Here is a 27,037-nt window from a genome sequence, read left to right on the forward strand (position 1 = left end):
GGCACCACCGATCGCAAACTACTGTTTGAGGAAGGTGGGGGACAGGGTCTGTTCTTTTGTTAGAAGGGTCGGGTTGGAGGGGTAAGTCAATTCTTTGTTTTGTCCCTGCGGCGGGACGACGAGACCTTGTAGCTACATGCCTGTACGCCTGCTAGCAGATACATAAAGATAGCTGAGGTCAGTCAGGTAGGGTCTAGCTGAGTCTACAGATCTACTCCCCAAACTCCAAACTACTACAATTACCGCATACTTAACAGCCGTTGACGCAACTTCGCCATTGGCTTTCCCACTTCACGACCGGCACATCATAGTGAACCGTTGCCATCTACCCATCTATCAAGTACATATACACAAGTACACACATCATGTTAGACTTCAACTCATCGACGCCCTTCCCCGAGGGCGTCATATCCTTCCTCGACACCGATCTCTACAAGTTGACGATGCAATGCGCCGTCCTCAAGTACCACCCCGACGTGCCCGTTACCTACGCCTTTACCAACCGTACACCCGAGAAAAAGCTATCGCGCAAAGCTTTCGAGTGGCTTCGCACTCAAATCAGCAAGCTCGGCAACATATCCCTCTCCGAAGATGAGCTGCGCTACTTGCAAACGCACTGCAACTACCTGAGTGCGCAATACCTCGACTTCCTCAAGGAGTTCCGCCTCTCCCCCGCGAACAAATCGTCACCGAATTCCAGCCCATAGGCGAGGATACCGGAAGCCCAGACGACATCGGTGACTTCCAGATCCATGTTCGTGGCAAGTGGGTCGACACTATCCTTTACGAGATTCCCCTCCTCGCCCTCACCTCGGAGGCCTACTTCCGCTTTATGGACACGGAATGGAGCTACGATGGTCAAGAGGAGCAGGCATATAACAAGGGAATGCAGCTGCTCGAGGCAGGCTGCATCACCTCCGAGTTTGGCACGCGCAGACGTAGAGACTACCACACCCAAGCTCTCGTCTTCCGCGGTCTGGTGAAGGCCAACCAGGAGGGCGAGAAGAAGGGTTTCCCCGGAAAGATTTCTGGCACAAGCAATGTGCACCTGGCCATGCGCTTCAACATCCCTCCAATTGGAACCGTGGCCCACGAGTGGTTCATGGGCACGGCAGCTATCGAGAACAACTACCAGGAAGCCACGGAGAAAGCGTTGCAACGCTGGGTCGGATGCTTTGGTGAAGGTGTGCTCGGCATCGCATTGACCGACACCTTTGGCACGCCTGCTTTCCTCAAGGCGTTCAGCCAGCCTATCAAATACCTCCCAGATACCCCCAATGCCCCAGCAGCTGCGGACGGCGCCGTATCGTCGCGGACGTACGCCGAGGTATTCACAGGCGTTCGCCAAGACTCTGGCGACCCAGCCGAGTTTGTTAAACTGATGCGCAAGTTCTACGATTCACAGGGCATCAAGTCCAAGACCCTCGTCTTTTCGGACTCATTAAATATTGAGAAGTGCATAGAGTACAAGAAGGTCTCGGAAGAGGCGGGCTTTGCACCGACCTTTGGTGTGGGAACATTCCTCACCAACGACTTCACCAATCTCAAGACGGGCAAGAAGTCGTCCCCGATGAACATTGTGATCAAGCTAAGCTCCGCTGACGGCAACCCTGCCATCAAGATCAGCGACAACGCTGGCAAGAACACGGGCGACCAAGCAAAGGTGGACGAGGTCAAGAAACAACTGGGATATCAGGAAAAGGAGTGGGAGGAGGGTGATGAGACAGCAAGATGGGGCAAATAAGGAGCGACGGGGGCCAGGGGGCTCGGAGGCCATTGCGTCGATGATGATACATGGACAAAACGTGGAGTTTGGCTGGACCCCAAAACATTATTTATCGCTTAGAGACGGGTCGGCAGCGTTCTGATTTCGGTTGAGAGAAAAACGGGATACCCAAGCCATTTCAGTTTTCTTGTTCACAATAACAGGATTCTACCCCAAGGCATGCTGGGGCATTTAGCCGGAGAGCAGGCACATGGTGGAGTTGTCGTGGTGCTGACACACAAGCCAAGCGATGAGAGCATGATTTAATACCAATTATTTAGTGGTAGACAACTCGGTGCTCGTTTGCAATTACCTACAGTGTGTCACTTGTGTTCATGCATATTGCGGGAGATCTACCTAGTGTCAGTGTCCTGGGTTCCACCGTTGACGTGGGGAGGTTCAGCAAGCAGAGCCAATGACACAACCCCGCCTGCCCCTTTAGTTCCTGAACGGCAGAAGATCAGCTTTACCATTGATGTCTCCAATACGATGAGATATGACTTACAGGCAGACATCCAACCTTATGGGTCGAGCTGGCCAAACTATACCATTTTCGACCCATAAGGTTGGATGTCTGCCTGTAAGCTCAAAACCTTTGCGACCAACAAGCAGCAGTTCCAGCCAGGTAGGCAACAGCAGGCAGCAGTTATCCTGAATCACATCACCCTCTGAGTCACACCATCCCGAGTCACATGTCCTACGTTCTTGGCCTCTGCCTTCACCTATAAAAACCCCATGCCCATTCCTGACATCGAACTTCTCTTTTCTTTCCCTTCCTCAGCTTTCTTTTGCCTGATTTGGCTAAGATCAAGTGTAGTATCTGTTCTTGCTCAGTTTAATCGCTGGGTAGCGGCCCTCCCATGGGGTCGCCGATCCAAACGATCTCTCATTTTTAGAAACCCTACAGGTGGCAGAGGCCCATCATGCTCGCCATGATGGCGCCTCTGTCTCCCTCGTGTCCCTGATATCACACTATCTTCAGGTTGATGCGTAACCTCATATGCTTTTATTGCTTCCCCTTTTTCGTTTTCATCGCAGCGTCAGGTTCGGCCTGGACTGTGAAGAAGATGAACATTGATTAGACTTCGAAGGATTAATGGATAGCTAGCTAATAAAGTATCGAATCGACCTGAGATTATATATATAGATACATGATTTGATGTAAAAAATGCTTCAGGGGAGAATTGACCTCGGGCGATAACAACAAAAAAACAAACAAAGACAAATCCGTCCAGACCCCACCATCATCTTATACCAGTCCCCAACAACCTTTGCCTGTTACAAATTAAATCCAACGAGGCTCTGGATATAGGCAAGCATGACGGCGAAGTTGGTCGCGACCCACGAGCCGCCCGACACGGCCCACGAAGCGCCGGCGATTCCCCACGCGTACGTCTCCATGACGAGGAGCAGCCCGGCGACGCCGCCCGCTAGCGCGAACAGCACGTGCCGGCTGCGGCGGACGAAGAGGGCCGCGGCCCCGGCGACGGCGAGCGCCCAGGCGAGGGCAGTCCAGTGCTCCCTGGCCAGCGCGCCGAGCTCGGCGAGCGACGACGGGAGGTGCTGCCGCGCCGCCTGGTAGATCTGCACGCGGTACGCCACGAGGACGGAGCAGGCCGCAAGCGCGACGGCGAACTGGGGCCGGCGGAACCGGGCCCACTGCACCTCGTCGGCCGCCTCCCGCACGGCGGCGCGGTGCTCAAAGAGGGTGGCGCCGTCGCGCTCGAGGGGCACCTGCGGCTGCGGCTGCCCGTGGCTGTCGACGGCGGGGGTCTGGCGCGGGTACATGAGGCCCTGGTAGTAGATGACGACGCACTTTCCGATGTCGAGGATGCGCTGGCCCTCGGCCTGCTCGAGGTCGGCGTCCGAGACGCGCGAGTCGTACTGGCGGCTGGCCACGCTCCCGCCGCCGGGCAGGGTGACGCCCTCGTTCTCGGGGCGGTAGCGCGTGACCATGGGCCAGACGGCGTACTTGACGCGGGCGCCGCGCAGGCGGTGGTGGCGGTCGGTGCGGAACTGGCGCTCGAGCTCGGCCAGGTGCTTCTCGGCCTCGGGGGAGGTCTTGGCGTGGGCCGCGGCGTGGGCGCGGGCGCTCTTGAGCACGGCCTTCCGCCTGTCGGTCCAGGCCTTGTCGCGGGCCTCGGCCTCGTCCTTGCACTCGCGGTACAGCTCGTAGGTGGCCTGCGCCTCCATGCCCCAGTCCATGCGGGCCCCGGGCGTCGCCGACAGGACGTGGAAGATGGTCGAGTCCCGCGCCATGCACACGGCGAAGTAGCCCACCTGCGCAATCAGCGAGTGCAGCTGCGAGTACATCTCGAACGTGTCGGTCCACCGCTCCGGCGGGCGGAAGTAGCACAGCAGGTTCGTCAGCGGCAGCAGGATCGCCATGGTGCTGTTGGTCAGGTGGTCGACCTTGGACCAGAAGTGCGACGACACCGTGTCGGCGCCCAGGAACATGTTGATCATCTGGCTACGCAGCTTGGTTCGGGGGTAGCCTAAGTAGATACGAAGTTGGCCAGTCAGTCATCAGCTGCTGATAGAATAAAGGGGTAGATCAGGATAGTCTCATATGCACATACCGTCAGAGGCCAGGAACATGGAATCCTGCTTCTCCAGCTCCGCGTTCTCGGCCTCGGACGCGCCAAAGAGCAGCTCGCTGTGGATCTTCTTCTCCATGATCTGCGACAGGACGCCCATGACGAGCCACTTGCGGTGCTTGCCCGTCTTCATCATGGTCTCCCAGCCGGCCACGAGCCGGTCCTCGGCCGCGCACAGGTTCGAGTACTGCACGAACTGCTCGCCGTAGTCCTCGAGCCAGGCCGACCCCCGGTAGTCGGCGGGGAAGTCGACGTCGCCGAACCAGCGCGCGCAGAACCGCGACGACTCCTCGTACAGCTCCCGGTTGCGCAGCGAGAACCACCGGTCGGTAGGATTGCAGTCGTGCATCGGGGCGAAGTCGATGCGCGCAATCTGGCGGCCGCGGGGCTCGTCCTTGATGCAGCTGTTGCAGCTGTCGGTGCTGGCGTGGGTGCCGCAGGTATTGGCGCGCAGCTCGTACAGCTGCTTCATGTCTCTCTCCTTCTCTAACGCCTCGTCGATCTCTTCACTGCTCTGGTCGGCCCGGAACATCATCGTCGTTCCGGGTATGGAGATGAGGCCAGCATCGGCCTCCGCTTTCATCTCCTCTTGGGTTTTATGGTGGTGCGGCGCAGCAGTGAAGAAGAAGTCGTCCGCACTTAGCGGTGCATAGACGTCGGTCAGGCATCGCTCCTTGAAGCCCTTTCGGTGTGCCGATTTGCGGAAGGGCGTGGAGCCGGTGGGTTTCTCGACCGCAGTGGTATCGAGCGCGGCCGTGATCTGCCTCCAGTACTTTTGCGCGGCGGTCGGCTTGATGGCGCCGCAGTCCGCGCAGATGTCCGACAGGCATTGGGGACACTGGATGATGTCACCGCCACCCTCCCTGTGGGTCAGGAAACTCAGACGCACGAACTCGTTCCACGCCGTCGTGCATCCTGGCTTGGGACAGGTGTAGTACTTCTCGGTCGCCTGGGTACCATCCCAGGTGAAGCTTAAGGGGGTGCCCCATCCTGGCGTGCTGCCATCTTCGTGGCACGCGGTGCATGTCGTCGTAGACTGCTGAGAAAGACGGATGGCCTTCTCGGTCTCTTCGGCGGCGACGGCCCTGTCGCTTTGCGAGAAGACACTCCAAGGGTACACGGTATCCTTGATGGCCACCCCTTTCATGATGGTCTCGTAGGAGGAAGCCTCAAAGCTCCCAAAGTAGTACCCCTTCCGATCCATGAGCTCCTTCAAGTTCCTGAAGAACCTCTCCCTCGACCACTTCTTGATCACCGCCAGCCTCTTGAGGTCGTAGAACAGCTCGTTGGCGACGGTGCGCTGCTTCACCATCCAAGCCTGGAAACTGAGAGAGGCGCCATTCTTCTCGGACACGTCATCATGCCAGTGCCGATATTCGCTAGACAGCGAGTCCCAGCACGGAAACTTAGAATTCATCCTTGTCGATATTCTCTTTTCTTTTCTCTCTCCAAAGCCTTTTGCTCGACTCGTAGGAAGCTGATCCAAAGTCCGTAAGAGCCAGAGCAGAGCGAAAGATGTCGTATGGGTAATCCGTGAAGTGCGACAAGGGCAACGGGATAAAGACGACGAGGCAAATACAGCAGTGATATATGAACTTCACAAAGGGAACAAAGCCGAGGCTGGCCATCCTTTCGGATTCAAAGGCGTGCATTGGACGTTTTCACCACGATGGCAACGGTTTCAGCCGATGCGCCAATTGGGGCTCTGGGACAGCACATTCCAGGGGTGAATGCGGCGCACGGGTGACAAACCCGGCCAGCAACGAGCAGTTGACCAGTACCGGTGGCGCATGTCGAGAGGGAACTGAAGGGAGCTAGCACATTCCATTAAAGCTATCTGCCTAATACGGCTTGAACCTCAAAATAGGTGTCGCAGCTCATCCCTTGCGCACACGTGATATGCCAGACTTGAACCTAGCTACTCTGTCGTCTTCTCTGCCACGTTCATCATTCAAATCCCCCAGTGGGGTTTGTATATGTTTGGTGTTGCTTAGTGGGGGAGTGTCGTCTTCTCTGCCACGTTCATCATTCAAATCCCCCAGTGGGGTTTGTAATATGTTTGGTGTTGCTTAGTGGGGGAGTTGTCGGGGAAGCGTCAGATTGGCGTCGTTTCTTCCATGGTTCATACAGTCTGAGTGATGGGAGCAGAGTGAGCGCCAGCCTTGCGATGGCGGTAAACCGCTACGACCGTCACCCCAAGAGTAATGGCATGAACAATGACCGCCAGTCCCCCCATGACCTCTGCTATAAGCAAAAAAATGGCCATAACCAGACAGCCTGTGTCGTACGTCTCGAATTGGGCGACTCTGCGTTTGATTTCGGGTGCAAATAAGGCGACGGAGATGATCCACATGACGAGCAGCAAGCTGTCGAGAGCTATGGCAGCCCAATAGTTGTAGAGCTTTGAGCTGCGGTTGTCGGCCAGGACGTAGTATATGGACCCGATGGCGGTAAGGCAAGCCGTGGTCAACATCAGGCAGAGTTCGGGCGATCTTTCTACGATGAGAACTCCAAGGAAACTGATGGCGAAGATACCCGTACCCAGGACACATTGGGCGGCCCCGATCGACCTGTGTCTGAACCACGTGGGAAACTGAGGAATTTGTTCCTGACCAGTGGCCGCTGGTACCGTCACGATGGTAGACATGGTTGTGGAAGCTGTGATTGCAAGGGACTCAAGCTTGAATGACTGGAACACGAATAGAGGGTATAAGATGTCCAATATGGGATACGGCTGACGAGCGGAGCAAAAAGTGTTGTGAGAGATGGAAGATTTGGGGAGATGTTGTTGACGGAACAGAATCTCTTGTACGCTGCCCAAGCCAGCTCAAGAAGACGAACTTCGCAAGCCCCCGCCATGGGAGTCGTACTTGCTGGTATTACAGACATTTGTAGCAATCGTCTGTGTTGACATGTGATGCAGCCCTTTCTTGGGTATTCCTTCTTCTCGAGGTCGCATGAACTTGAGGTCGGGCCTACCGATTGCCAGACTTACACCAGACAGGCAGCAATATTGGTGACTGTGGAAAGAACTCCTGGCGGTACACGCTTGCTCCCTACCACCCGGCCACCGCAACATTGGAATAGTCTCGACATTCAAGCAGAAATGGGACATTCGAACCTGCCATTGCGGGATGCGTCGGGTCGGCGCAAATGGGGAAGAAAGCCCCAATGTTGTAAAGGAAAGAAGTTGCCATTCAGTCTCTCCTTAAGGCACGCGACTTTTCTAGAAAGAGGTGATGTCACTCTTCATCAATCAAACAACTTGGAGATGTTACTTTCCGTCAAATTGATATCAATGTAATCCATAGTGAAGTAGGTGCGTATTGGTACTTGCTACGCTGCCTCAAGTAGGTAAAGTAGGCATCACTGAAGAAAGTCATTAGATACATGTAGCGTCGAGGTAAATGGGTGGTTAGGTAGCTTCCAGCATGTGTGACTCTGTCAGTATTGCTATGTACATGCAGTACCGTGTGTGTTTTCTGTTGGACAACTGTTGCATGCTACCAATTGCCAATTGCTTCCAGCAATTTGGACGCTAACCAGGGGATTGGAACCCCAGCTGCCAGCCTGGATTAGCCGCTTGCGATCGAGACAACCGCCCACATTCCAGCCAAAGTATAGGTATCATGAATGCACCCGATGCCACAGTATAGGCAGACAGATTCTATCGCTGACGTAGAGTTGGATAACTTTCATCCGTTCGGTGGTATTTGCCAGTGAGGTCATGAATGAAGACCATGGCAGGATGAGGAGGGGCTGAGACGTAGAGTTGACGATGTTAGTCAAATATGAGCAATTGTTTTGATTGGCCACTGCATGTGCATCGGCACATCCCGTCAGTATTCCCAACGTAGCGAACCTAATAAATGTCATGGACTTGATCCCACCCGCCATAAACCGCAAGCCCAGTATAATGCGCCTGATCACCCTTAAGTTTGGAGATATTCAACATGCCGACTTCGTCTTTGACCGACGTTTACAAACCCTTGGACTCTCCTAAGGACGAGATTCGGCTGTTGCGCATTCTCCCTAGCGCGTGCCCCACAGCGCCCCTAGAGTTGGAGCTGGACGTATTCTCTCTACAGATCGACGAGAGCAACTTCCAGGCGCTTTCGTACACATGGGAAACGCCCTCCGAGACGGGCGTCAGGGGCCTCAAGCTCTGTGGGAGACCGCACTCGGTGACTGTCAATCTGTATGCCGCCCTCCGTCATCTGCGTCAGGCACAATCTGCTCGTGTCATGTGGATTGACGCTCTCTGCATCAACCAAAATGATCTAAAAGAACGAGCGGCCCAGGTCACGTTGATGAGACAGGTGTATTCGAAAGCTCGCGAGGTATTGATCTGGCTGGGGGACTCCATCTCACCGGCGCACAGCTCGGCAGGCGAAGCATCTCCAGAGCCCAGCCAGGCGGGACACCCTCCTCGTGCTTTCTCGCTAGAAGATGCAAACCCGTTCTCCTGGCTCATCGAGAATGCAGATGTGCTGGCTAAATCATCATCGGAAGACGACGCGCTGTCCGCCTTTGCAATGTTATATCTGCTCTCGATCGACGAGCACTGGTGCCACAAGTCAATATTCCATGTAGGCGCAGATCTGCGCTACAGACTTGTGCCAGGATACGAGATGTCCTGGAGGTCTCTGATAAAGCTCTTTCAGATGCCATGGTGGACAAGGCTATGGGTGCAGCAGGAATTTGCTCTGGCTCGCGACGCACAATTCGTCGTCGGCAACGTTATGGTGCCGGCAAGCCTAGCCAGCAATTTCTACAGGAGCTATGCGACCCATCTACCGCCCCGTTCTTGTTGCCACGAGAATGTCACCTGGCGGATGACATCAGAGCTGTGGGATGACATTGCGCAGAAACGTCTTGCGCTCTGGGGATCCAGTGCCGTTCGCATGATGCACCTATCAGGAGCCCGGGGCAACAACAAGAGGAACCCAGGAACCATGCTCAGAGAACTGCTATGGCTGCTGCGGACCAAGAATGCCACTGATCCAAGAGATAAGGTGTATGGCGTTCTCGGCCTACTGCCCGAAGTTTCGCTCGGCGAGCAGAATTTGCTGAAGCCCGACTACACGCTCACAACATCACAAACATTCGCACGCTGTATGCAGTACTTGATCGAATCAGAAAAGGACCTCATGGCGCTCGTAGGCCCCAGAGCGCGCCGATCGGATCTACCGAGCTGGATCCCAGATTTCATACCAGAAGATCGAAAATGTGCCCTCCTGTTCTTTCAGAATATTTCAAAAAGGATCACATGTGCTGGGCTGTTCAACGCAGCCTCTGCCAAAAGTCTCGACTGTTCCTTCAGCGGCACCGAACTGCAGACCAGCGGCAAGAGGTTGATGAAAGTCGAGGCGGCTCTACCACCATTCCAGGATAACATAGACTACGACGACATACGGCGGTGCCGTGACCTGGTCAGAACGGCGGCCGCGGTCACGCCTCCGTCTCGTTCCGCTGACCGACTCAACGCGGCCCTGTGGCGCCTCACGCTCCGCGACACCGTCGTGGGCGAGACCAACCGACGAGTCAGCGCCCGCGACTGGATTTGCCGGAATATCTTCAGCGTGTGGCTGGGCGAGAAGGACCCCTCCAAGCGGTCGGTGATGGCGGCCTCGCATCCGGATTTCGCCAGCATTCGGAAGTCCTTCTTCGTGGCGATGCAGTTCCAGAGCTTCTTCGTGACCGGTGACATGCACATGGGTCTGGGCTACGAGCCCCGGCCTGGTGACGAGGTCTGGATACTGGCGGGTGGAAGAGTCCCGTTCATTCTTCGGCCGGCGAACGACGACCAGGATCAGAGTCAGGGGCTACGCTATACGATGGTTGGCGACTGTTATGTTGAGGGCATCATGGACGGAGAGCTGGCTGAAGAGGCGAGCTGGGACGCCACTGCCGAGCGAATCGTGATTTGCTAGTTGCCGTCAGCCTTTGGCGAGAATATCTATCTTTTCAGATCAATGATCGAACGACGACTGGTAGTATGAGGGAGCTGATGTCAGGATACAATATTGTCAATTCATCATAGCGATGCTCCAGGACGATCTGCTACTTGTTACTAGCCGGTTGGCACATGTACCAACTCTAGGTCGATTTGTTGCTTATGCTCAATTGCGGAAGCAAGCAGACAAGCAGATCCATATCAGCCGCCAGTCCTATACTCACGCCACTATGTGCGCCCCTTCTAACGTCATGTCGCAATACGCCCCGACGCTTCGCCCTTGCCATTTGATAAGATTTTGCGGAGAATGGGCCCAGCTGATGCCGTGGTCTGGGGTTCAAGCGAATCGATGTCAATGCTGGCCAACACCAAATAACCAAAGATTGTAACAAGGAGCCATGGCTCCCTCATCAGCTGCCTGCCCCTTGCATTTGGGGCCCGAGCGATACGCAAACAACGCCTCCATACAAAGTACTTTCCACCCGACGACCGTTTGGTCAAGTACAGGACTGAGGTGTACCGTGCCTCGACGGGCCATTTCGTGCTTGTCCAGGAACGGAGGGGAGATCGTGCTTATTGAGCCCCCTCTTGAGAAACCTGCAATCGCGGTTGCGATAAACTGAAGGTATGCTTCGTTTGAGCCACGGTATATAGGCACCTCGACGCTGAAGATGCCTAGGGTACGTGCTCTGCTCTCTCTGTTGACGAACAGCAGGGGATTCGGTTGGCGACGGGTCTTGAAACGAATGATCGAGTCAAATAGAGTTGAAGAAGGAACAAACTCGCATGCCGGGGTGAGCTGTTCGTCGAGGAGAATGGAGTCCCACTGCAAAAGATAGTCGTCAGAAATTACTCGAGTTTGGCTATGTACTTGGGTAGGAAAGTTATTTAGAACTGGTATGATCGTGTCCCCTAGGCATATATTTGCTCCGATTGTCGAGGACGAAGCAGCTGTACACCGATATGGCCATTGTTGCGGGTTTCGGGTTACTTACAATCTTTTGGCGAAGTTCGGGAGGTAGCTTGGGGAAGTAGTTGAACGCCGAGGTGTTTCGGAAGCTTCGGAAGCTTCGGAGGCTTGCACGTGTGATGTTATACCGAGTATCCTGGTTGACGCTCGACATGTTGGCCAGCCTCGACGCTGATTACAGGCCACTTTACTGTTAGCAACCTCGCAGCTATCGCTGGGCAGATTGCTGTCGCTGATGGTGTTGTCGTTCAAGGTCGAGCGAGAAATGTGGATTGGGTGTGATGATGACTCCCCCTTGAGAGTCGTGGTTGATGAAAGTGGATGGAAGGAGTGAACCTCTGAGGATTTTTACGGCATTATAAATCACTCCCGTGCAGCATCCTGTAGCCTAGGTGCCTCAGACAATTGTAGACTGGGGAACCTGCTTGGCCTTAGCAACGACGTGCAAGTTGCTCAGGCAAACCGAGGAGATGGTTGCCTTGCATTTTAACTTATCTATTAGGATAGCAAAAGACTAGGGAACAAAATTTCAGATAGTTGAGGTAACCAATAGAAGCTTATACGGTATTTGAATCCATGATTATCGTTGAATATGTCTAATGGTATCGTGCATCATCATCATCATCATCCAGAAATGGTTCCTTTTGAGTTTCTTCACGACCCTCGCCCTTCGAAATCCACGTCCCCTCAATACGTGTACCTGAACCCCTCCGTCCCCTCCAGCACGACCCGGCCCCTTTTCTGTAGCGAGTTGGCCCGGTAAAAGTAGAGCGAGAAGACGCCGACGAGGGCCATGATGACGATGTGGGAACCTATGGAGACCCAGACGGCCGTCATGTAGCGCGGGGCCTCGGTCTGGCGCACGATGAAGCTGCCGGCGATGCCGCCGGCGCCGTTGCAGGCCGTGACGGCGGCGGCGGTGAAGACGCGCTTCCACTGGCCCGCGATGTTGTTGGCCTGGTAGGACGACAGGGCGGCCCAGTTGGAGATGTAGGCGCCCGTGGCCAGGTAGGTGCCGATGTAGCGGACGGTGACCTGGCGGGCGAAGCCCAGCATGCCGAACCCGGCGACGAGGCACGCGCAGTTGAAGACGATGACGGGCCCGCGCAGGCGCAGGCGGTCCGCGACGACGGACGACAGCAGCACGGGGATGACGCTGTAGTAGTAGGGCGGCGCGCTCAGCAGGATGGCCGCGTCCTCGGAGAAGCCCATGCCGCTCTGCAGGATGATGGGCAGGAAGTAGGACAGCGAGGTCGAGACGAGGTTGAGCAGGAAGAAGAGGGCGGCGAAGCCGTAGACCTTGGGGTCGGCGGCGTGGCGCAGGACCTTGCGCCACTCAAAGGGGTCGGCCTCGACGTCGCGGCGGTCGTCCTGGATGCGGCGCACGGCCAGCGCCTGCTCGTCGGCGCTCAGGAACCAGAGGGACCGGTGCGCGTTCTCGGGGAAGTCGACGATCCAGAAGTAGGTGGCGACGCCCAGCACGCATGAGATGAGCCCCTGCACCAGGAACATCCAGCGCCAGCCCGCCAGGCCCGCGCGGCCGCCCAGGTTCTTGTTGACGGCGAAGTTGACGATGCTGCCCGTCGCCAACACGATGACCTCGCCCGACTGCAGGAAGGCGTAGCGCGTCTGTTGCTCGTTCCGGCGGTACCACGTCGAGATCAGGTAGGTCAGGCCCGGGTACACGCCGCTCATGGCCATGCCCAGCAGGACGCGCAGGGCGATCATCTGCCGCCAGGTCTGGACGAAGGCGGTGCACAGGGTGATGAGGCCGAAGGCAAAGGTGATGAGGGCAAACCAGGGCCGGGGCCCGATGGTGCGCACGGCGATGGTCGACGGCAACTGGAAGGCAATGGACGCGATGGTGAAGATGAAGATGGACACGCTGTAGCGGTTCCCCGTCAGGTCCAGGTCCTCGAGCATCGACGTGACCGACGCCGACGAGATGACGCCCGAGTCCAGCAGGTTCAGCGAGCACAAGATGCCGGCGATGGTGCAGAGGCGCATGTCGATCTTGAGGCGAAGACGCCGCTCCAGCGCGGCCTCCTCTTTGGTGGTGGCCGTCGTCGTCGAACCAAGGTCATCATCGTTTTCGTCCGTCTCCGACTGCTGGACTTCGGACTCAGGCCGAGGCTTCTGGACGGAGCGTGTGCTCTGAGTGGGACTCGTACCCTTGGTTATCGTGGGCGCCTCGGCACCAGCGGCACTGCATGAAGTCGCCATCATGACTCAGTCTAAAACCAAGGAAACAACTGATTGCAGCAAACTGGCAACAGCACTTTTCAGAGATGAGAAGACAAAGAGTAGCCGCAATACGTCTGTAGACCTCGCCGTTGGTGGGCGCGTCTTGCGCGAAGTAGTTCAGCTGCCAGGGCCAATCAATGACTTATCGACTTGCAGATGCTGGTCAATATCGAGATAGGCTATTTGTTGATCATCACCCCAAACGGCAACATCAGCAGCGCCGCATATACGGGAAACTCTTTCTTTCAGCTGCCCAAAGCTATCGTAACCATCCGTTGCGTGACTCAGCTAACTTCCGCTATATATGTGTCCCAAGATGCGAAGGTACATCCCGACCCGAGCTAGCTGACAAACGCACCGGTCACAGCATGGGAGGACCAGGATCGTGGATGGGTAATGGTGGTGTAATCTGGAGTGGCCTGATTGCTCCTCGCTATTGGTAGACGTGCAGAGATAGAGTAAGCGGAAGCTAGGGTTACTTCCCGCATTTGGTACGCATGGTGGAGCCGCCTGGAGATTCTTTGCTCCGTGATTTGCGAAAGGGTTCGCTGGCCAGTGTAGGGGTATCAAATAATGGTATTGTATGAGGGGGAAAGAGGGGATGAGAGAGAAAAAGAAGAAAAAAGAAGAAGAAAAAAAACGCCCCTAGCTCAGCAACCACAAGCCTGGAGTAGGCTCGCCTTTTGCCTCCGCCTCCGCCTCCGCCCCTCGTCTCCGGTCCAATGCCGAGCGTACCAAACACACACATGCCATGTACCCAAGAATAGCATTAGACGCCCTGTCCCGGCAGACTCCAACTTGACATTGAGGATATTAGACGAGCTGCCAGATATTGGGATTAAGTTTGTATTTACGAACTTCTCTTTCTTCCACACCTGTCCATGCAGAGTCCCAGCAGAGTTCCCCGTATCCATCTTCTCCAAGTCTCGGTGCCGAACCCTGCTGGCTTGTTGCTTCATTCTACCACATCTCCCTACAAAACACTGCCTGTGTTTTCCACCACCGTTTGGCCACCGCACCACCCTTGGCGGGGTGTCACCGCCTCTAAACAGCAACCCCTTGCATTGAAGAGACGATCAACGTGTTGGACAAGCTTGTATGCATGGACTCGCTCGGATGAGGGCACGCGGACGCTAATCTACACCAATCGCGAAGGCACCAGCATGGCCCATTCGCTCGGGCCGGAGTGGCAGGATGGGTCACCTGCGAGACAGTGGATAAGCTCGACCAGATGCGCCTAATGCTTCGCTACATTGGAAGCAGTGAGTGCACCTATAGTAGCGGCTCTGAATATTATCATAGATCTCTTCCATGATAGATTATACTGTCGATCTCTCTAGTCATCGCTCTGTTGACTCGTTGTCTTGTTCTTGATCCATTTCCGAGCTCGTTTCCTCGACAGGTGACGTAAGTTTCTTGTCTGGTAGTGTTTCCAGGGGCTGGGACTTCCTGGACGAAGAGTCACTACGCCCGATCGTATCCTGGCTGCCGCGCCTGCCCATGCCCGAGTCAAATGAAGACTGGGCAGTCGGTGTGTTTGCCTGGCTGCCTCCGCGCTGGCCGTGGTAATGGACAACCTGAGGAGGCGGCTGCCCAGCTTGAGAGCCCAACAGATGGGGAGGATATGGGTCCAGATCCTTGCTCGATGTAGAAAAAGTCGAAACCACAGGTTGATGGTACCCATTGGTGCTTGAAGTGCTTTGTGACGGCGTGTGGCCGCTGCCGTTGTTACTGCTGCTGCTACTGTTGCCGGCAGCGGCGACAGTAGCGGCGGCGGACGGATCGCAGTGTTCAGCTTGCGTTGGGGTTCCTGTGTCATTTGGTGTGCCTACTGCAACCCCCAAGTCTCCAGTAAGGCTATTCATGCCGCCCTCGATGTCTCGCAAGAGGCGCACATATTCTTCGGGGACAAGACCGCTCTCCTGTGTCTTGGGGTCTTCAGCAACAAGCCAGCCTTGGCCATGCCTGTATGAAACCCATATAATTTGGCCCTCGACGAGGGGAAGCTCGTTTTCGTTCTCCCGCTCAAAATCAAACAGAGCCACTGCCTTGCCGTGCATCTCCTCATCTGGCGACGTTATGGTGAATTGGTAATCTCGCGAGTAGCGCGACTCGTCATAAGGGCGGAAGCCAGGCGAAGAGGCTGTGCTGGAGACATCGGATTCGGACTTGTAGTCGGCCTCGTGCTCCGTGTAGTGGCGCGGCTTCTGCTCCTGCGCTTGATACAGAGCTTGCATCGATTGCCGCAGCTGTTCCGACGGATACGTCACGTACTCTCCACCAGGCCCGTTGGCCTCGCCTCCTTGGCTAACGTAGTAGCGCTCACCCCCGTCGCCTGTATTTCCAGCGTAATAGCCCCGCTGCCGATCATAATTATCCGGATTCATCATCGAGGACGAGCCGTGCTCTTGCGCGGAACGAGATTTATGATGTCCTAGCGATGCCGATGACGACTTGTGTTTCTTATGGCGGGAACTGACAACGGGACTCTGAAGGTCTTCATCCTCGCTCCATGGAGGGCCGTCGCCAAAGTGGATTGGTGCTAGCCTCTCACCTTTCCCCAGCCCATCTGTAGACCACTCCCAGCTCGTTGGGGGGTCTGACAGACGGCGTGTTTCACTTGCCGGCGTAGTCATACCAGATGCCGGCCTCGATCCTTCTGGCGGAGGTCCATAATGCATAGGATGTATGGCAGGATATGCGAAATCTCGAACAATGGTATATGTAAGACTGGAGTGGAAGATCGGGAAGAGGTAGGAAGGTGGTCGCGAACGCGACGGGACCGAGCCGACCGAATACTGGGACAGCCGGTTCTTTGAGGCGTGCGACATTGGGGGCGGTATTGCGCTGGCTCGGCTGCTTGTCGGCGATGTAATCAATGGCGGAAGCGATGGGTGGTTCGAGTTGGCCGAAGGAGAAGAAACTGCAGGAGGCGACGGAGCCGGTGATGAGCTGGGGGACATGATTGCAGTCATTGTCAGAGGAAAGAGCCCTTTGGTCCAGCGTACCCTTAGAAGCGTATACGAAAAATCGTTAAGACAGTGGCAAGATGCCCAGTTGCAGCAGCTGCGTGGGTGCCACAAGACGGGGCACGCTGTTACCGCCGTGAACAGACTTGTCCAGCAAGCTGTTAGGCGCAATGCATGCGATCTCAGAGCGGCAGTCGAAGAGGAATCGAAGAGGAAGCGCCGAATGAATTATAATATGGGGTTAAAATTGGCGAAAATAGCGGCGTGCAGCAAGGCAGGTGCAACGGGGCGGTGTTTCTTGGTGACTCTGCCTGGAATCCTGTGCCCAAAGCGAGCGAGCTGGATGAGAGGTAACGGGGCGCTTGGGAAGAGAAAGGTAAACGAATTCGCAGAAATGGAATGCGCCTGGCCGGGTTCGAGAAGATAGAGGGGTGGGATTGCGGTCGGCCCGTACCAGTGTTTCCAGAAATAGCGCCGCCGGTGTTTGGCGACAGCAATGGCCGGCCGACGAGGGTTCGTTCACAAAGTGGATTGAGGGAGGGTTCGCAGGTAGGTTAGAGCTCGATCGTTCGGTCCAGTTGGCCAAACCGCCTACGGTTGTGTCTACTCCACCAGGATGAGTAAATGCTTTCCGAGATAGAGACAATAAATAGAGCTTCTTCAGCGCGGGCACGGGGGACCCGTATTTGGAGGTGAGGGAACGTGAAGGGATACAGAAGTGAAGTGTGTGTGGTGTGGGAAACCAGGTAAGGTAGCAAGCTACGACGACAGATGCAGGTGGTCTGCTACCCGAGAAAATAATAAGCGACGGGCCAGCGATGGGGAATCGACGAGAGAATTGGATTGGGCGTCTAACTTTTGACGGGCGAGGGCGAGTCGGGTTGAAGGTGTGGTCAAGTAGAGGTGACTGACTGACTGACTGTCTGTCTGCCTGTGTCTCTGAGTGTTGGTGGGCTGGGGCTGGGCTGTCTTCTGTCTCTGCCTCTCTTTAACTCACCTGCTCGATCTTTACCACGGCAGTGAGTGTGTGTGTGTGGTGGTGTCTCGCTCTCAGCCTATCTTAGGTCGGCCTAGACAAACCACCCCCAAAAAGACCTAACCACAACCTAAGGCCTGGGCCGAGATCAGGTCAGGTTAGGTTTTCCTGGGAATCGTTGTGAGTGGCTAGTTGCTGCGTCCGCGCAGTTCTAGTTGGTGCTACTAAGCGCGTGAGGCTTGATTCTACTGGTCGGCGCTCTCGGGGGACAAGAGGGGTCTGGAGGAACCGTCAAGGGGGGGGGAGGCGGCGGCGGCAGCTTTTGGCTTGTCGACAACGATGGCTTCGAATGATGATGGGCTGGTCGGATGTTGGATTTCCTAGCAATCAAGCCCTCTACGTTTTGTTTTTACTTTTTGCGAAGAAAGACCATTAGATCGTGAAAGCGGTTTTCTTGTTGTTACATTATAACTTAGTGGTTATGAGAAGAAAGGCTGGGATGCCTGGATTGCACATTCTGGTGGCCCGACATAATGGGTTCAGGTCCCCGAAATTTGATTTGTTCTTTGTTTCCAAGTCAGTGTCGAGGATCCCCAAATTGCCAAGCCAACGTATGGATGAATATCAAATTAGCATACACATTTGCATGTATGTTTACGGCTATCGCGAAGCGAAAGTTGATTTAGTACAGTAGCAGTAGACATGTCTCATGACTTGAGTGTTAACAGACTTGATGTTGTTTGTCGCGGCTCGTCCGCCTCGATGTCTTGTTCTCGGATTCTATGTGGCTATCGGGCCCGCCGCCGAGCAGATCCAACCCTGCCCCTCAATATGTAGGCCTGTATAGTGAACTCCGAACAACATTCAATACCCGTGACCTTGTGATCCTCATGCTACAAGGTATATGTAGCTAACCGCCCATGTCCTTGCAGATTATATGGATCTAAAGGGGAGATAGCGGCAACCAGCAGCTGTTCATCGTGCTCCAATAGTCGTTATGATCTTTCACCGTAAATCGGCTGTGCAAGTGGACTCGAACGAAACATTCATACATGTTGGCATCTGGAGAGAATCATATTGAAGGTGACTATATGGCTTTGCGATCCCATTGCAGGATCACAGATGCGCTAGACTCCGAGGATATAGTACCACGTGTGTCCATGGCCGGATTGCTGTACTAATTAATAGGTAATTTCGTAGTCTGGAGCTTGAGCATGCATCTAGTATGTCTAACATACGAGACAAGATATTATCCCCACGGGTTGGCCTGCTTTTAAAGGGGAGACTGATGCTACTGTGTACCTACCTGATATGAAGTAATCGTTGTTCAATGTGGTTCTTGTGTACGCCACCATGAATAACTTGGCTGAGAGCATATAAGAGTGAATCAATTGCAACCTACATATATTGACAAGACATGCGCGACTATCGTGATCATGTGCTTTGTGTCACGCAAGATTGTGTTTCGATTCGCTTTACTATTGATGGGAGTGGATAAAACACTCCTCGATACAAGATATGTACCCAGCGATCCGTTATCGTCAGGGCTTGCCGAGAGAGGGAGAGAGAGAGGAAGCGACTTATCACTTTTGAGGCTCTTTGGCAGTACCGAGCCAGAACTTATCGCTATCCGAGCTACCCCACATTGACACAATCAGCTTGGCTATTTCAACCACAAGTTTTCCCCCATTCAGAAATTGCCTTGACGTTTTCTTCCTCCTGTCAACATTTCCGACGCGATCGCAGGCCCACGCGAATGCTGTCCAGATCAGCACATGCCTGTTTCCGCATGTTTCAGACCGTAAGCTGAGGCCAGCTTCCCGTCACGGGCCGTCTCTGCCTCTTCTCAACGTGATGTTATTAGTCGCGGTCGGCTTCGCAACTATCTTTGTCCCTTCCGTACCAGGTTGAGGAAGTTCTCGTCACTGCAATTTCTAACCGAACATAATAATAACGAATCCGTTCTTAGCCAAGGTATGTCTGGTTCGTCTACAATCAAGCACGCCCTGAAACTTTACCCTTCCCTCTGAATGATGAATTATTTTATTGGAGCTGTCTAAATATCCATGTTGATACATTTATTTAATTACGCAACTTTTCTGAATCTCCCGAGGATTACCCCATTCTCCATAATCTTGCAAGCCGATGGTGTTCTTGTAACTGACACTTTATCAAAAGTACAGACTATTCTATCTTGCCAGCTCCCTACAAACACGACCACTTAAAAGTCTGACACGATGGACGCCATCAATGGTACATCTATTGATGCAACAGTGCCCGCATCGCAGCCAACTGCTCAAAATGGCGTTGAGGGGGTAGGCTCATCCGGCTATAAGCTGAAATTCTGCACCGTGTGTGCAAGTAATCAGAATCGGTAAGCCAGAAGACTCGTGACGATGCCTGCCTGTCTGTCACGACGCTCACTCACTCTTTTCTTGCCAAAGGTCCATGGAGGCGCATCTTCAGCTCTCAAAAGCCAACTACCCGGTCATCTCCTTCGGAACTGGTTCTCTCGTTAGACTGCCCGGCCCAAGCATCACCCAGCCCAATGTCTATCAGTTCAATAAGACATCGTATGATAGCATGTGGAAGGAGCTGAAGGAGAAGGACGAGGACCTCTATACACGCAATGGCCTTCTCAAGATGATTGATAGGAATAGAGGAGTCAAATGGGGCCCTGAACGCTGGCAAGACTGGCAGATCGGTATCCCCCGCCTTGAGCATGCCACAGACCGCGGCAGTGAAGGCATTGAAGGAGGCGTAGCTGATATCGTGTTCACTTGCGAGGAGCGCTGCTGGGATGCTGTGATTGACGACTTGCATAACCGTGGTACCCCGCTGAACAAACCCGTCCATGTCATCAATGTTGACATTAAGGATAATCATGAAGAAGCCTCGATTGGAGGCAAAGGCATCCTTGACCTCGCGAACTCCTTGAACAAAGCTGCCCAAGAGGAACGCGAGGCCGTCGGCGCCATGTCGTTTGATACTGGAAGCGCGGCGGGCCGGGCATCTTTCGACGAGAGAGTACCTGACATTATTGGTGAGTGGCAGGAGAGATGGCCCAATCTGCCGGCAACGTGGACATTAGCTTGGTTTTGATCACGAAACCAAGGTCTTTCTGCCTTTCACACATCAAGCATACCGAGCCTTGAGTTCACAAGATGATACCCCAAAACCCATATAGAAACCTGATTCACCGATCAAGAAACTTGAAAGTTCATACATCGTGACACAAACTAGATGCCGTGTTGTACGGTTGCGTTACATTGCAACTCAAGTCCATTTATCCTACGAAAATGGAAGAAGCCAACCACCATAGATTCATCCATCTCAAGTTCCGAATATGACTCGCGATGCAGTAGCCCGGAAACATGAGGCTCAAACACCATCCAACCCCTACCCGTCTGGCAGCGAAACGCACCGCAGTCAATGCTTCGGGTATTCCGAGCGTCTCGCAGAAAGAATCAAAACACAATATCGATGCCGGTTCATCGATCAGGCATACCCCCTTCTTGTCACGTCATAGATGATCATGCTATTCCAATCGCGTTATTGGTGAATGTCAGTTCGTAGGTTGCACTTGTAAGTCGGCAATATCCACGCTCAAGATTCGCTCTGGCAGACATGGGTCAGGAGCCAATCAATATTTTTACCCCAGACAGGCCACATAACTTGACACAATTATGCTTTCGGAATCGATTTCATCCAGCCATATGGCAGACGGGAACTTGGAACATGCAGCGCGGTGCATATTGGCTAATGATAATGATGCTTCTACTGTAAATAGCTCTTCGACGAACAATTTCCCGCCGGTTTTTTGTGCAGACGGCCAGAATGTTTGTATGTATCCGTACATATGTAGCCGCACAACAGGAAAAGGTTGGTGGTACCTTTCCAACCCAGCGAAATCCGATGCGCGGAAGACGATAGGATTGTCATGTGGATTCGATACGCGTCACGTCATTTCGAAACTGCTCCGCCGAACGGCTTCCCGATGAATATCGCATTCTATCCTGATTTAAACCAATTGCCACGCTTCTTTCTTGGATGCCGTTGGCGCGCGCCAAAGAGCACCTGGACAGTCGGCGTCCACCCCAGCCAGTCCGGCTTGAGCCATTGAAGCGTGGCGGTCACGCTAGAGACAGAAAGCACCTTAGCACAGCAGGTAGCGCATAACCCATCGAATCTAACCTCCAGAAATGCCTGCGCCTCAGGGGGAAGTTCCCATACACCCCCAAGCTCATCGGTGGACAGGGGTGGGAAATTTCGAAATTGCTTCAAGGTGGAATGGGTTAGATCATGACTGTGGTCTGAGATGAGATAGGAGACAGGGCTGTGCAATGATTGTTCTCAGATGTCTTGCGGTGGTGTCTCTTCCCTAGACGGCACAATGAATTAGGCAAATGATAAAGTGACGGGAATGGGATACAAATATCGTATCGTAGTGCGTACTCTAGCATTTGGCAGTAGTAGTACGTCGGCTGAACACTATTAGGTAGTTGCAAAGGGAAATCAGCACGCCGATCCCGTTGGACGCGATGCCCATCATGTGGAAGGCAGGGAGCGATCACTGCTGAAGAAAATGGCAAAGGGGCTGGGACCATCCGACTTCCGTGTTGTGCCTACTTTACTACTGTAAGGTAGCCCGGCCTAGCCACCGCTTACAGACCAAGATGCCAAAGTAGGGGGTGGACCATGTACCTGCATAGCATTCTGTCAATGGCAGCAGCCGCAATTGCATGACAAGCCAGACAGGGCGGCTGATGATGGATAATCTTAACCCATCCCACTCCACCGGACAGCTGGACAAGACCTGTGAAGGTCTGAGAGGGTGGTTTCTGGTTTCAATGAACGATGTCATGTGTGCTAGGTGTCGAACCTTGGCTTTGCTATGAACGTCGTCATATAATGAGCCGTACTGCAGAATCACCACCACGCCTGTTTCAATCTTTCAATCGAGACGTCGGCTCAAGTCAATTGTCAAATTTCGATGGGAGAGAGTGGAAAAGGGATAACTCAATCATTGCTGCAGCCCGCCCGTAGATCCCTTGAGTCTAGACTAGGTAATGTGCTACTAGCCGCTCGCTACGGGCGACGGGCGACGGGCTGGGGTGAGTAGAAAGCAGGTAACTGTCAATTCGAACAATTCGATAGGGAATTACGGAAGACAGGCAGACAGGCCAGCAGTAGGTGGCAGGGGCTCTAGGCAGGCTTTTAGCGATTAGGTTAGGCTGATAGAATCGAATCGGGTGCATCCTCCCATTATCCAAGTTCGTTAGTGCGTGGGTTCCCCCCGAACCAGCACCCGAACCCCCCTGGTCTTTTGCTCTCCTCCCCTTGCAAGTTGCCTGGTTGTGGTTGGTTTCATCGGTCTAAAAGGCCCTGCCTTGGTTGGAAGTATCACTACCAGACCAGCCCAATTGAACCAGAACCCACCCGCATCCACAGCAGAACATTCTGAGACTTGGGAACTCCAGCGACCTGCAGCCGCTCGGTCTCTCGGGGGAGTGTTTGTGCCTGTGGTGTGTGGCCTGTGGCTCCCCATCACGTTCCTGTCTTATGCTCCAGGCTCGCCGTCTTCTGTTCAGAAACCTTATTGATTGTTCCACAGTTTCCCCAGGGCCATCAACTCAACCAACGAGAAAGGCAGAGTGTGTGTGTATATTTTATATATTCACCGCTCTCTCTTTTCATAGTCGTTGCACCACACGCACCGGATAGGCCCCTGCTGCCTGCTAGCTACGCTTTCCCCCAGCGCCCCTTACCGCCCCGTCGCTATTTCCGAGCGCTGTTCGCGGTACCGGACATCGAGAGAGAGAGTCGATTACACAAGTGCCGACAAGAAATATACGCAGCGCCATCAAGTCAGCAGAAGAAAGAGGCCCTCACGGCAAACGAACCCGCCCGATCGAGAGTTGAATATCAAACATTGCGTCGCTATTTCGTCCCATCGCCATTGCCGCTGGCTGTTGTATCCTCGAACGAAGGCACTTTACGTTCTTCTTGATACAGCATCTGACACGACATAAACTCAATTGACTCGGACCCGGCGCTGTCCCCCGCAAACCGAACTCAAGACCGTGCTCCTGTGCGACACTTTGACAGGTGACTGAATCGACCGTGGCCCAGCTCGTTCATATACATATGTATCTTGGAGGAGCCCGACCGTCTTGGAGGAAATTGGGAGGCAGCACTTGCCCCGTACCAAGTACACCAAGTCCGAGTGTGCAGTTAGCACCAGCCACCCGAGCAACGACAACTCAAGGAAACAGCACCGTCCAACACCTAATATAACCGGAGTCAATACCGGTCCATCGAACGACGACCCGAGGATCCAGGGGTACTGGAAAGAAGTATCAACGGTGCATAAACAAGAAAGGCTTTATTCCTGACGTTAGTTCAGGTCTAAAATCGGGAAACTGCGAGACGTTTAGTGGCGCATACACCAACGTGCAGCTTGCTGGGGGTTCGGAGCCTCTTTGTTCTCGCGACCCGGCGCTGCGGCACGTGCAGACCCAAATCCATTGATTGATTCGCATGAACTAGTGGCCATAATATCTCTACCATGAATACTCGAAATGCGCCGCTGTCACCTGTCTCAGTAGGCGGCAGCGAATGGTCAGGCATCACCAAATACAACAACCCCGACAGATACGACCCGAACAACCGCGGACTGATCTCACCACCCGACTCAGGTGGACGCAAAGGAAGTATGAATGGCTTCCCCGGCCCAGGGCCTGGCGGCCCCAGGAGCGTTGGCGGCCCTTCTCCGCCACCGTCCATCGCTCGTTCCAGCACTGGCATGTATGCAAGGAGTGAGAGCGGGCGCAGCATGAAGGACGAGAACAACGAACCTGTTCTCAGTGGACACTATGTAGCCTTGAAGAAGTTCCTACAGTCGACCTCGAAAGATGGTCGCGCAAACCCCCCGCCCAACCGAGCCCGCGATAAGCTCTTGCGTCTTTCCGCAGTCCAGTTTCTCGAGCTATCCACCGACGTGTACGACGAGCTGCTCAGGCGACAGGCCTTGAACCGAAGAGCTCCTGGGCCGCAAGTGCCGCCCTTCCTGCAGCCGGAAGATACCTTCCATCCCAAACGAAATCAAGCACGTCAGAAATTATCGACACTGGGACCCCCCCGGTTTCGCGACTTGGCTACTGATGTTTTCTGCGAACTTGAGCGGCGTTTCCCGCATTTTTCCACCCCGGAGTTCGGCATGGGCAGCCCCAGATCTTCGTCGCGAGGTCCCTCCAGCCGATCAGGCACTCCTGTCAGCAGTATGAACGGCATGCCTCGGGGTATGCGACGGCCCTCGGATACCAGCTCCATTCGCTCCGGAGCCCCTCGCGTCAATGACTACGGTATCCCGCCTTCGCCTGGAATCCCTCCTAACAACTACGATAGGCCGCAGCAGAAACAATTCCAAAGCAACACTATAGTGCCCAATAAGAGTACCATGGTCGAAGAAGACGACGACGGTGCTGACGATGCTGAAGATAGCGAGGCATTTGGGTTGGAAGCGGCCAGCAATGGTCGCGAAAGTAAGAGGAGTGAGGCTACGGGTATGAGTGGAGGCATGTCTGAGGTAAGTTCCACCAGGCCCATCAATTACTTCGTGGAACTCACAATACTGATCTTGACTTCCAGAATGACAAGAGGCTGCTTGAAGAGTCTCAGGCCCAGGCACGGGATCTACAGGCGAGGCTCGATGGCTTAGAGGATCAACTGAAAATGAAAGATGACGAGCTGGCGCGTGTTCTTGACGGCGAGCGGTCCAAAGCGTCATCCGACAACATGGAGAGGAAACAGTGGACTGACATGCAAGCCGACCTGGAGAACCAACTGGCTGAGGCCAAAGACTTCAGTGCAAGCTTGCAAGAGGACTTGACGCGAATGGATGCGCAGCACAGTTCGGAGATGCGGAGGTTGCAACAAGAATTGGAGGAAGCAAGCCAAAGCAGTCGGAGTATGGCAGCCCCGGGCGGCTCCGCTGATGAAGAACTGCGAAGGGAGAACCAGGACCTGCGGATGGCATTGGAAGAGCAACAGCAAGTGACCGAAGAAGTCCGACGTGAAGCGCAACAGTTCCTCCGGGAGATGAAGATGCTTTCTCAACAACATGGCCCTGCGTGGGAGCGGCAAACAGAGTTGGAGAAGGTGGTGGAATCCCTCGAGAACGAAGTGCGCGAATGGCGTAACCGTTATGCTCGCACCAAGACTCAGTTACGCAACATGAGGGCCTCCTCCCTCGGCCTTACCATTGACCAAGATGCCGGCAAATACATCCGCGAGAAGGGATTCACTCAAGAGAATGGCCTTGTCAAGGATGTTCACGTCACTAGGTTTCAGATCGCTATCGATGAACTGCTGCAGAAGGCGCGAACCGACGTTCCGGACAAGGTGATCGACTCTATGAAAGCGGTCGTTGTCAGCGTTCGACGGATTACTAAGGATATCGATGAGTCGGCGCCCAATGATCAGGATCTACATCAGCAACAGCAACGGCTAAAGAGCAGAGTTTCAGCTACCGCCAACAACTTGATTACGGCCTCCAAGAACTTTGCGGCCGCTGCTGGTATTTCGCCCGTCTCACTTCTCGACGCTGCTGCATCGCATCTGGTGGCTGCTATTGTCGAACTGTTGCGAACAGTCAAGATCCGAGCTACGCCCGCTGGTGAGCTGGAAGATGATGATGATGGCACCGTCACACCCGTTGATTCAACAGCCTTCTTCTCCAACCGGTCAACACAGCAGGATGACTATCCTAAGCAGGCTTCGCCGCAAGCTATCCAATCGCCACTTGATCCGCCCCCACGGTTCAATGGCCTCGGGCCCCGCGATAGTATGCAATCCTCGGCATACAGCCCAGTCAGCTCTCCTCGCGAGTCGGTCAACCCGTACAACCAATCTTCGCGTAACGGTGGTCCCAACGGGCCGAACGGAATGGCGAATATGGGGGCTAACAGGGGACAGCCGGACAATCGTGCTGAAGACTTGAAGTTTTACGTTGAGGACCAGACGGCGGTTCTTGTCCAGACCATCCAAGGTTTAGTCAGCTCTGTCCGCAGTGACGCATCTATTGGGGAAATCAACGATCAAATCGACGCCATTGCCGACGTTGTCGAAAGAGTCATGGCTGAGATCCAAACCATTGGCATTGGCAATGACATGCTTGACCGTCTTGCGGCTTGCCGGCAACGCCTCCTCGAAGCCGGCGAGCATGGACAAGACCTGGCATCTCGGGGTCTTGGCGCCCAGGACAACCAATGGCGCATGTGGACTCAGACCCTGCCTCCTATAGCCTTTGAGATTGCGCGCGAGTTGAAAGAGCTGGCGCAAAGTGTCAACCGCTTAACCATGTCACCTTCCGCGGATGATTTCTCTTGAGAGAAACATCCCTCTTCACGTTTTTATTGCTATTGGCATGTTACATAATTTGACGACGCATACGGCCTTCTGATTTCTCGACCTCGATTGCACTTGTACTTGCCGAGCTCTTGATACCCCTTTCCCATCATACACGCCTACCTTTAAAGTGTTGTTCGGTGGTCTGCAGT

General features: G+C 54.3%; 9 protein-coding genes across 9 annotated transcripts; 4 read left to right on the forward strand and 5 right to left on the reverse strand.

Annotated features, from left to right (window-relative positions):
• Nucleotides 1-365: 365 nt before the first annotated feature.
• PG985_000769 (nicotinate phosphoribosyltransferase) lies at nt 366-1,744 on the forward strand (the record flags this gene model as incomplete). The annotated part of the gene is made up of 2 exons (XM_066820538.1): nt 366-630; nt 657-1,744. 2 exons carry the CDS (start codon nt 366-368, stop codon nt 1,742-1,744), a joined length of 1,353 nt encoding a protein of 450 aa, XP_066691417.1.
• A 1,299-nt stretch (nt 1,745-3,043) lies between these two features.
• On the reverse strand, nt 3,044-5,779 carry PG985_000770 (uncharacterized protein; the record flags this gene model as incomplete). The annotated part of the gene is made up of 2 exons (XM_066820539.1): nt 3,044-4,260; nt 4,345-5,779. The coding sequence occupies 2 exons, from the start codon at nt 5,777-5,779 to the stop codon at nt 3,044-3,046; spliced, it is 2,652 nt and encodes an 883-aa protein (XP_066691418.1).
• Nucleotides 5,780-6,484: 705 nt separating this feature from the next.
• On the reverse strand, nt 6,485-7,009 carry PG985_000771 (uncharacterized protein; the record flags this gene model as incomplete). The annotated part of the gene is made up of 1 exon (XM_066820540.1): nt 6,485-7,009. One exon carries the CDS (start codon nt 7,007-7,009, stop codon nt 6,485-6,487), a length of 525 nt encoding a protein of 174 aa, XP_066691419.1.
• A 1,306-nt stretch (nt 7,010-8,315) lies between these two features.
• Nucleotides 8,316-10,295, forward strand: PG985_000772 (heterokaryon incompatibility protein; the record flags this gene model as incomplete). The annotated part of the gene is made up of 1 exon (XM_066820541.1): nt 8,316-10,295. One exon carries the CDS (start codon nt 8,316-8,318, stop codon nt 10,293-10,295), a length of 1,980 nt encoding a protein of 659 aa, XP_066691420.1.
• A 375-nt stretch (nt 10,296-10,670) lies between these two features.
• On the reverse strand, nt 10,671-11,442 carry PG985_000773 (uncharacterized protein; the record flags this gene model as incomplete). The annotated part of the gene is made up of 2 exons (XM_066820542.1): nt 10,671-11,144; nt 11,314-11,442. 2 exons carry the CDS (start codon nt 11,440-11,442, stop codon nt 10,671-10,673), a joined length of 603 nt encoding a protein of 200 aa, XP_066691421.1.
• Nucleotides 11,443-11,975: 533 nt separating this feature from the next.
• Nucleotides 11,976-13,511, reverse strand: PG985_000774 (MFS transporter; the record flags this gene model as incomplete). Its single annotated transcript, XM_066820543.1, has 1 exon — nt 11,976-13,511. One exon carries the CDS (start codon nt 13,509-13,511, stop codon nt 11,976-11,978), a length of 1,536 nt encoding a protein of 511 aa, XP_066691422.1.
• Nucleotides 13,512-14,872: 1,361 nt separating this feature from the next.
• On the reverse strand, nt 14,873-16,495 carry PG985_000775 (SH3 domain-containing protein; the record flags this gene model as incomplete). Its single annotated transcript, XM_066820544.1, has 1 exon — nt 14,873-16,495. The coding sequence occupies one exon, from the start codon at nt 16,493-16,495 to the stop codon at nt 14,873-14,875; it is 1,623 nt and encodes a 540-aa protein (XP_066691423.1).
• A 3,219-nt stretch (nt 16,496-19,714) lies between these two features.
• On the forward strand, nt 19,715-20,579 carry PG985_000776 (uncharacterized protein; the record flags this gene model as incomplete). Its single annotated transcript, XM_066820545.1, has 2 exons — nt 19,715-19,851; nt 19,922-20,579. The coding sequence occupies 2 exons, from the start codon at nt 19,715-19,717 to the stop codon at nt 20,577-20,579; spliced, it is 795 nt and encodes a 264-aa protein (XP_066691424.1).
• Nucleotides 20,580-24,045: 3,466 nt separating this feature from the next.
• On the forward strand, nt 24,046-26,867 carry PG985_000777 (uncharacterized protein; the record flags this gene model as incomplete). Its single annotated transcript, XM_066820546.1, has 2 exons — nt 24,046-25,065; nt 25,128-26,867. The coding sequence occupies 2 exons, from the start codon at nt 24,046-24,048 to the stop codon at nt 26,865-26,867; spliced, it is 2,760 nt and encodes a 919-aa protein (XP_066691425.1).
• Nucleotides 26,868-27,037: the final 170 nt, after the last annotated feature.

Source organism: Apiospora marii (assembly GCF_038362585.1).
Source record: "Apiospora marii strain CBS 49790 chromosome Unknown utg000001l_segment0_segment0, whole genome shotgun sequence".
In the NCBI taxonomy this organism is placed as follows: domain Eukaryota; kingdom Fungi; phylum Ascomycota; class Sordariomycetes; order Amphisphaeriales; family Apiosporaceae; genus Apiospora; species Apiospora marii.